A 10,235-nucleotide genomic window follows, 5' to 3' on the forward strand; every position below is an offset into this window, starting at 1 on the left:
ATAATAATATGAATAATATGATGATTATGATTACTACTTTGTAGAGGTTTTTACTATTCTAGTTTTTTCTGCTTTGACATCCAAACTAAAATATTTCAGCGTCTATGGAGCTGACCGAAGCAAACTTCAGAATCATCACCCGGTTCAGATGTCTCCTTCAGTTCACCCTGGCGACAGGCTTTTTAGTCAATACCCGGGATTTATGTTTCGTGAACTCAGACGCGAATACTTGCTTCGTAAGTAATTGATTATATGTGTCACAGGGCAATGGAATCAGGCGCTCGCCAGTATTGGGGCTAATGGAGTTATTGGTATAATCTTGAAGTCTGTTCTTTTGGCTTGCTTTCGATTAAAGAATACTCATCTATTCTGAATAAAAGCCGAGCTATTTATGAGTGGAGGAGATGGAAGTCGCTGGTGTCAGAGGTAAAATTAGCGAGAAAATGGCCACCAAAGTTTACAAACTTCCGAAATTAATGTGTCCTTGTAAACTGCTAATTTAAAGTCAGCACAGAATGTGTTTTAAATAGCATAAAACTTGTCCAACGGGCGGGAAAATAATGATTTCTTCTATTTCCCTATTTCGACGAGTGCCTGATTTCACTGCCATAACTCATATGTGAGGCACCGTGGTGGAATCAGGCTCTCGTCAAAATAATCACAGTGAAGAAACTTGCATTTTTCCACAGGTTTGTGAATTTTCATCAAATTTATGTTTTTTTTTATCAACACCTTTCATGCCCATTAAGGAACTCATTTCAGTGTGGATTTTTCTGAAATAAGTTGATTAAAGGCACAAAAATGTAAATGGTCAGTTACCATGGACTCTTAAGCTAAGGAAACAAGTAATCTTCGGAGGCCATTTTCTCATTGATTATACCTCTGAAAACATGTAACCCCCACCTCTTCATTCGCAAATATCTTGACTTGTATTCAAAATAAATGGATATTTTTTCATCCATATAATGACAAGTGAACAAGCTTTAAGATGATACCAATAACTCTCTGTGCACAAAAATTGACGAGAGCCTGATTCCACCACGCTGCCTTACATATAGTATTATATTCTCAGCCAACATGATGCTTGTTGTTTTCGCTGCTATTGAATACGTATCCATTACTATAAGTGGGCAAAATCCGGATAATCCAAAAGGATAACCGGATAATTCTCAATGAAACATTATCCGATTTCAGACTCTCTTTGGGGGCTCTCGTGGCCTAGAGGTTAAGGTGTTGGCCTCTCATTCAAAGGTCCCGGGTTCGAATCCGGGTAGCGACCGAAAAATTTTATTCTCTAAAATTGTCTCCTTTCACCTCCTTTCCTACTCTCTAGCAATGTTCTGTTGTCTGCTTTCATTTCCACTTTCTGCCCCAACCCCCTCACCTCCTTTGCCCCATCCTCTGGGCTCCTGACTCTTTCTGCAGCCTTACTACTGCTACTCCTTGGCTCCTTCTTACTGCTGTCTTTCTGCCACACCCCTTATCTTCTGGTAGGAAAGATCTACACCTAGCCTTCTCGGACAAGGGCGAAAAATTTCGGAGGGCCCGTGTGCAAGTTGCGCACGTTAAAGATCCCTTGGTGGTCTAAAATCGATAAGAGTAGGCTTCGGCCGCCACCCGGGCAAAATTCAAAATTTCCTACCAACTGAAAATATTAGGTGTGTCCCGCGCGCTCATATGACCTATGCAGTTGCGAGCGCCGTAAAACACTTTACAAAAACAAAAACAGACTCTCTTTCCTGACCCGTTTGCCGAAGTGGGTGCACCCATTTGTTGAAGTGATGATAACCCGTTTGTCGAAGTGGTTCTAACCCATTTGCCGAAGCGGTTCATATCATATTATTAGCTGAAGAGAGGCACTAAAATATTATCCGGATTTTGCTGAAGCGACTCATTACCCAACTCTACCCATTACGTCTTGTTAAAATCTGATTGTGTTTGTACTACTACCACCACCACCACCACCACCATCACCTCCACCACTACCACTACCACAAACAACAGCACAACCATCACCACCATCAACACCATCATCACGCCCACCATCACCATCACTATAATCACCGCTACAACAACCGCTACTCCCTCCCCACACCACCATCATCATGAACACCATCCTCACCACCACCACTACAACCACCAGCACCACCACCATCAGCACCAGTTTCAGAACTTTCTGCTTTTACTGCTGTAGGAGTATCTTTTGAATGACGGAGTATTACTCTCCAAAGCACTTTTTTTCTCCGTTTTCTCAGAGAAATTGGCAAGAGGAAAAATGTACCACCCTCCCCCTTATATTTTCGCACATCACATAGCCAACTACCGTTTCCTGTTCCTGTAGCTGCTTACACATCCCCCCTCCACCCCCACCCCCCCCCGATCCCACACACAATAAATGGAAAATAACCCAGTCCAACTAACCAATTTCAATTTCAAATCACCCAGTCTTTAAGGGGGCTGGAAGGAGATCGTACTTAAACATCCATGCTATGCATCAATTTTGCACAAAAAACCTGTCTTACTAAACTTTTTCAAATCACCCAAAGTCGTTCAGGGGAATATGAAGGATGGGTGAGGGGTTAAATTGTACTTCAATATTTGTACACTGATTTCACACAAAACCAGCCCCTTCAAATAATTCCAACGTCACCCTAAATGGAGGGATTTATGCCTACGGACGCAGTACAAGATCATGAGCCTGCCCAGAAGACAAGAGAGTGGTTCAAGAAGTGTTTTCTTTTTAACGTGTAGGTGTTTTACGTCCTCATCGACACACTTCAGTTCATTTAGGATACGGGCTTCCGAATCTGACAGTCAGGGCCAACCTAGGCTGAGAAGGATACAGCAGCTCCCAGCAGATTGATTCAGATACTCGATAAAAATCTAATTCATGAATCGAACTCGGGTCTCCTGCGTGCGACAGCAGTTGGGCGCCTAATACCAGGGTGCCCACTGCGGCTGGATCGGGCCGATCGCCCCGACTCGATCGCCTCAAAAACAAACGTTTTTGTTTTCAGTTTCAGGCGATCGAGTCGGGCGATCGGCCCGAACCAGCCGTAGTGGACACCCGTATTTTTTAAACAAACAGGTTTGTTTTTGAGGCGACCGAGTCGGGTGAATAACCCGATCGGCCGATCCCATCCGTAGTGGGCACCCCGTATAACCGCTACAGAACAGACGTCGGTGGGTGGTCCATGGACAGCTGGGGCAGAAGTTAGGGCTGGCCTGCCACCAAGTCGCTACCTTAGAATTACAAAGTTCTTTCTGACATTGTTGGCTGTTTTGAGTTACTTTAAAAAACAACTTTTTAAAAAGGCTGCTTCGATTTACTAAGACCGTGAGGTCAGAAACCAAAATATGTTCTATCTGCTGTATCAAAATCGTATGGTTATTCAGACTTGTTATCGAGATTTAAAGAAGTGCATAATTTATATGAAAAGAATTCTCATTTTTTGAAACCCACTATTTTTAACACCAACTTTCCCAAGCATAGGTACTGAGCAGATAGAACTATGTAATTCTAAGGTAGCGATGTGGTGACTACATTAATTTACTTTATTGCTCTCGAGATCCTTCCAGCGACTTTACTTTTTTCTGAATTAATTAGCGATGGCTCGACGCCAAGTGGTGACGACATTAAATACTTTATTACTATCGATTTCCTTAATGCGACATAATTTCCCAATCACGTTAAACAGAGTTCGCTCTACGACATATTTTACTAACTATAACTACCCTTAAAGCGACATTTCTCTTATAGATTAATTAGAATTCGCTATAACCGCCATGCTGTGGCGATATTTAGCTACTGTCTTGATTACTCCAACGATCTTTCTCTTCCACAACAATTGTGTTTATGACTTGGTGCAATCAAGTGCTTGTCAGTTTTCGGGTAAATGATGTCAGAGGTTAACCTCTAGCGAGAAAATGACCTCCTAAGTTTACTGACTTCCAAAGCTAAAGTGTCTTCGGATACGGCAAATGTACATTTTGTGTGTCTTTCTTTGATCAACGTTTTCTCCAGTAAAGTCAGCACAGAAATTTGTTTTTAAACGAATAATTATAATGGGAATTAAGAAAAGAAAAAGTTCCACCAGAAAACTTGTCCAACAGGCGGAAAAAATATCGGTTTCTTCTGTTTCATTACTTTGACGAGTGTCTCATTTCACTGCTATGACTCACTATAAGAGATGGCTCGCTGCAAAGCAGTGACGACATTCACTCTCTATGGCGAGTCCTTCAGTGACATTTGTGTCATGACGCGGGGGAATTAGGCACTCGTTAATTGTTTAGGCATATGGAGTTATTGGTATCATCTTAAAGCTTGTTCGTTTGTCTTGCTTTTGTTGGAAAAAAATATCCATCTATATTTAACAGAAGTCGAGATATTTGTCATTGGAGGTGGTGGGGGTCGCCTGGTGTCTGCGGTAGAATGAGTCAGGAATTGGCCGTCAAAGTTTTGTGACTTTCAAAGCTTGAGTGTATTTGAAACCTACTTGGCGTTTGATCAAACGTTTTTCCAGTAAAAATCTACACAGAAATGTGTTTTAAATGGTCACAAAAGGGTCTGAGCCCAAAAATGGGGAAAACAATTGATAAATGTTGGTATCTCCAATAACAATATTTTGACGAGCGTCTGGTTTTACTCCGACGCCTCACATTAATTCTCTTCCACAGAGAGACTCTGGTGGACCCCTCGTCTGTAACGGCCGTCTGGCGGGCATCCTCAGTTGGCCCAACTTCCTCTGCGCCAACGCGCGACCCACTACGGCCTCTCGGGTCTCTTTCTACACCGACTGGATCACCAGCAGGCTGTAGTTATTACGACACCAGAGGACGTCTGTAAGCCAGACGTACGTTTTGTTTCTCAAGTTATAAACTTTCTGGAAAGTTCTTAAAGAGTTTTCGAAGCTCGTAAAAAAGAACAACGGTAAATGAAACTTGTTTTATACTGCTTTGCGCCCGGAGCGTACATTTATGGAGTTGCAATGACACAAATTGCTTTAGCTGGAACCTAAAGCTCCTCTACAAAGAAGGCGTCTGTGGAAAAAAATGCATATTGTTAATATTCCTATGTTTTATAGCCTTTAATAAATAGCAAGCAATCAGAAAACCCAATTTCATTGTTCACAGCTGTTGTTTTTTTTTAACTTTCGAAATTGTGTATGAACCTGATGGTTGAAGGATGTCCATATGGAATAGTACGGTGTGGTAACGCATGGTGTGGAGTGTGGGGTCTGGTATGTTAGGTACAATATGATATTTTTTTTACTATGTAAACTAAGCAAAACAACCCGTAACTGTTTCTGAAAAACTAGACCTAAGCATAAAAATTAAGCATCATTTTGAAGATCAGCGCACCCAAATTAGCCTATGGTCTTAAGCAGAAAGCAAAATCCTAATAACAAAGCTTTTTGGAATTGAAAAGCGCTAGACATAGGTGGAAAGGATCTATGAATTTTAGAAATTTGTACCAGGACCAAAACACAGCTGTAAGAATTCAGGGAGAGTACAGCGAATATAAGCACATAGAAATAGGAGTTTATTAGGCAGGGAAATGTTATGTCACCAGATCTCTTTAACCCAGTGAAATAATCCTTAAAAATATAGAAGAAAGTCCAGGTCTCAAAGTGAATGAAGAAAATATTTTAACTGCAGATCCAGAAAATGAGTATCAATTGTTTCTAGTTCCTGTTGCGACGGAAAGTGAACGACGTCCTCGTCCTGCGACTCATCAGCCATAGGCTCAGCCGGAGAGATAAAAAAGTGGTACGGTCAAGTGTTATGGAGATTCCCAGAATGGACTACCTAAAATTCTCTCGCGGGCCAGGTTCAGTTAGTTGTTCGCCCGGCCGGATACAGCCTGCGAGCCTTGAGTTTGACACCTGTGTTGTAGGCTAACATGACTGGCTCTCAGGTCTCCATTGTTTCGCCAAAGGCGTATAAAAAAACAAAAAAACCCACAAAAAACAACAGCAAACAAACAAACAAACAAACCAAAACCCCAACCAAAGCGACAACAACAACAGGAAAAAAAACATACCCCCCCACCAAAACAAAAGAAAACACATACACACAGACACATACCCACAAAAACGCACAAAACACCTACACAAAACATACATACACGCACACACACACACACACACACACACTGCAATGGAAAACTAAAATTGTACAATCCGTAACATTCTAAAACTGAACAAAAAATGTCCCCCACCAAAAAACAAAACAAACAAATCAACAACAAACAACAGCAACAAGAACCCACCACCCCCCAAAAAACAACAACAAAACAACAACAACAAAAAAACAAAACAAAAACAACAACAACAAAAAACAAAAACAAAGAACAAAACACACAAAAAACCACACAAAACAAACAACAACTTAACAACAGAAAAAACAGACCCCAGCAAACGGACTCCAAAAAGAAAGAACAAAACAACTTAGCACAAAGGAGAGGCGCCTATTTTGACATTGACGGATGGATCAAAACAGGGCTTGCATACGGTTATGTTTCTTGTCATAATTCACTATTTCTAACTGAGTTGATACCGATTCCGTTATCTAAAAACAGTTTTATATCATGCTTTTGAGAAAAAAGTTCGTTTAGGAAAGTCAAGGTACGGGAGGACAAGTGTGAGCTATTGCCTCGAGATACTCCGGCCTCTTCTTTTTCACACTCAGATATTTTTCGTATTGTTTGATTTGCCGCTCAAATTGCTGAACTTCAGCTGCTTTTCTTTCAGCTGTGATGAAGTTCTTCGACTAAACAGCCACGAAAGCTCATTCTCTCTGGACAACGTCTGGCTACTATAGAATTACAAATTTGACTTTAAACATTTTGAATTTCAATACATGGTAAGCTTTTTGGAAGGCTTTTTTTATATCTTAATAGCGACTCCTATAATCTTATAATTTTGACAGAACAGTCAATTGGTTTTTGACCTCATTGTTTTAGTAAAAGAAAAAGGCCAAATATTTCTGACAGAACTTTGTTACGGGGTGCCCACTACGGCTGGATCGGGCCGATCGCCCCACTCGATCGCCTGAAACTGAAAACAAACACGTTTATTTTTGGGGCGATCGAGTCGGGCGATCGGACAGATCGGCCGATTACGTCGTAGTGGACACCCCGTATAAGGTAGCGATATGTAAATTTGAAGACGGGATGCTTGGAGTTGGGGGTTTGCATTCAAGCGACCGTGGGGAAATTCAGCTGCGTATGTAGTCGGCTGATTTCCAGTGGCGGTGGGTAGTGAAGGGCTTAAGGGCTTGAGCCCCTCAACCCCCACCCCGTCCCCACCCCAACTCTATCCCTTAGTTAATGAAAGTTTCTTAAATAAAGAAATAAGCAGCTGAAACCGTTATGATCGCACACAATGAACACACAGTTATCAGCTTGGTGGTCCGTTCATCCAATCGTTGTTGTCACCGCTTACAACTATAGTAACCTAACAGCCAATCAAATGTCGTTAGGGCTCAGAAAGAATAAGCCGGTTCCCACGCCCGTCTGTAATGAAACTCTTTGTGTAAAAAGGTAGAAGACTTAAAAAAAAAAAAACACTGCACAGAGGGCTCACGCTCTCCCAGCCCTGACAATGGGGTGACAGTTTACGACACACTTTCCACCAGTGACACAGATACCTAAGCGCCCATTGGACCTTTGTTAGGCGCGTTCTATTTTTCGCAAAAACACGACCCAATCCACCACATAGACGGCATGTGCTTGGAGTGCTGTGTGTTTGTGCCGCTGAGATTTAACAGTTATTAATTACATCAAACCACTTTTGAGGCAACTTTTTTCTTCAGATAAAAACTAATTAGAGAAATTTGGAGGTGAAACGGCTTCGTCCCCACCATCTAGAAGAGCTTAAATTTAACTAAGAACAAAGAGATGGAAGACAAAGGTGACTCTTCTCGCTTGAATGGTTCTCAAAATGCCGTGGCACGCCGTGAGTATAGAAAAAGCATTACTGTTTTGTTATTATTGCTTGCTTTTTGGTGGTAAAGAAGTGGAAGAAACCTAAGCCCCACCCAAATCTTGGTCCACCCACCGCCACTGCTGATTTCTCGGAGCACAAATTGAAGGAAGCAAGGCAACTGATGTGATGTAAGTGGGGAGAACAGAGTCTAGGAGTCTGTGGCAGCGTGGATCTTCGTGGTGTCGTTGGTCTAGTGGTTAGTCTCTCGGACTCTCAACTGAAAGGTCGTGGATTCCAAACCCTTCAGGTTCTCGACAGTATGTGCTTAGAAAATGCACTTTACACTCGTTTTCTTCACTTCACCTCGGAGGGGAGAATGGGTACTAGGCTATAGATAGCGAAAGACCTTGTCAGTTTGTTAGTGTTTGAGTGCTTAATCAGCTGCTTTCACTGTATGTTTCCTGGGAAGCCGAGAATTTTTCTGAGTTCTAGGCTCTGCTGGGAGTAATTAATAATAGTTGTAAAGGGCACAAATGCATAAGGTGGATTCACAACACCACGCTCACATGTGCTGTTTTAGTATAGTTTAGACCCCCGCTTTCCTGTGCTGCTTTGTTATAGTTTAGGCTTCTTTTTGTCTCCCCCCCCCCTCTCTCTCTCTCTCTCTCTCTCTCTCTCACTCTCTCTTTCCCTTTTAAACTCCCAGTGGAGCCTTGGGCATCGACAACATTTCTCCAGTGAAGACTGTCCTGTGCATCCTTTTCTAGCTTTTTCCATGATGTCCCCGCCTTTTCCATTTCCGCTTGAACCGCTAGCCTCGATGTCATCTTTGGTCTTCCTTTCTTACGTTTTCTTTGTGGATTCCACGTCGATGCCTGTCTGGTGATTCTTGTCGGGGATCTCCTCAGGGTGTGGCCAATCCATTTCCATTTCTTCACCTGTATGTCTTCCTTTACTGGCCTTTGGCTTGTTCTTTCCCACAGTGAGCATTATTTGTGACTTGATCGTACCACTATCCTTATTAGACATCCATTTCTGAAGCTCTGCAGTTTCCTTGCTGCTGATGCTGTGAGCCCCCGTGTCTCTGAAAAAATACAGTAGAACAGTCTTCTCGTTTGTTTTGAAGATCCTCGGCTTGGTGTTCAATCCCGTTGTTTTTCTTTAGATATCCATATATTCCTGAGGATGATGAATGCTGCTCTTGCCTTTTGGATTCTGACCTTGATGTCTTCGTCTGTTCCCCCAAAACAACAACAACAACAACAAAAAAACCAAAATAAAAACCAAACAAAAAAACAACTAAACAACAAACAATAAAAAACACCAAAAAACAAAAATAATCAACAACATCAAAAACATACCCCTAAAAAATTGCCTTGATCTTTTTGTGCTTTTTCTATCTTCAATGTGGCCGGTGTTGGTAGTTGGTTGGTGTGGTGGTGTGGTTTGCTCTTTCTGTCCTATCAAACATATCGTCCTGATCTCTCTTCCTTCTTTTTAAAATATTTATTACTCTCTTTAAACACCTCAAATCTTCAGCAACTATATGACCTTGTTGTGTTTCGAGTGCCGTAAAACTCTTAATAAAAATTGATTGGTATACCTTGGGTAACCTACGTGGAGAGCCTTAGCAGATGGGGGACAGGGAAAGATCAGGACAATGTACGAGTAGATAGAATCTACCTATTTTGAGAGCATCCGAGCAAAGGAATGAACGGAGAACCATGATCGCCGTTGTCTGTCTCAGATCTGAAACTTGATGATGATGACCGGCTTACCTTTTCCTCGCCTCACTTGCTGATTCTGAACCAGGCAGGTGTAAGGGACTGCGTATGTTCCCACTTTGGAAACCTTGCCCTACAAATTAGATCTCTCTTTTGCTTTGTTTCCTGTCATTGTTTAGGCATTGCGCTTACTCTACATTTGCAATCTACATCTGCGCTCTCTCCCTCCCCTCCCTCCCCCCTCTCTCTCTCTCTTTTTCTCTCCCCCCCCCCGCAACGAATCACCACCACGCATCTGCTTCTCTTAATCATAATCTCTCGTGCCTTGGCCTAAATTTCTTAACATGCACGCATCCACTTTGACTGGTTAGTTTACATCGTTGGGATAGGAGATAGATCTACTTTCCATTTTTTCATGCAGGAATCTTATTTAAGCGGGAGGGGCTATCCCCAAAAGTCCCGTGTCGGCTCAAAACTATGGATTTAAGTTGTAGGCATTTTTAGCTTTTTCAGCCTCTCTTACAACTATTTCATTCGCATAAGAACTCCCTAAAGCCTTATCTCTTCCCAAACCGGGCATGTC

The 10,235-nt window shown here is 42.1% G+C and overlaps 1 protein-coding gene across 1 annotated transcript; it reads left to right on the top strand.

Moving 5' to 3' along the window:
- The first annotated feature begins 101 nt into the window (after window positions 1-101).
- Window positions 102-5,118, top strand: LOC106013279 (chymotrypsin-like serine proteinase). Its single transcript, XM_013088535.1, has 2 exons — window positions 102-236; window positions 4,678-5,118. The coding sequence occupies exons 1-2, from the start codon at window positions 105-107 to the stop codon at window positions 4,816-4,818; spliced, it is 273 nt and encodes a 90-aa protein (XP_012943989.1). The 5' UTR covers window positions 102-104; the 3' UTR covers window positions 4,819-5,118.
- The last annotated feature ends 5,117 nt before the right edge of the window (window positions 5,119-10,235 follow it).

The sequence above is a fragment of the Aplysia californica genome, unplaced genomic scaffold (assembly GCF_000002075.1).
Source record: "Aplysia californica isolate F4 #8 unplaced genomic scaffold, AplCal3.0 scaffold00023, whole genome shotgun sequence".
NCBI classification, from domain to species: Eukaryota; Metazoa; Mollusca; class Gastropoda; order Aplysiida; family Aplysiidae; genus Aplysia; species Aplysia californica.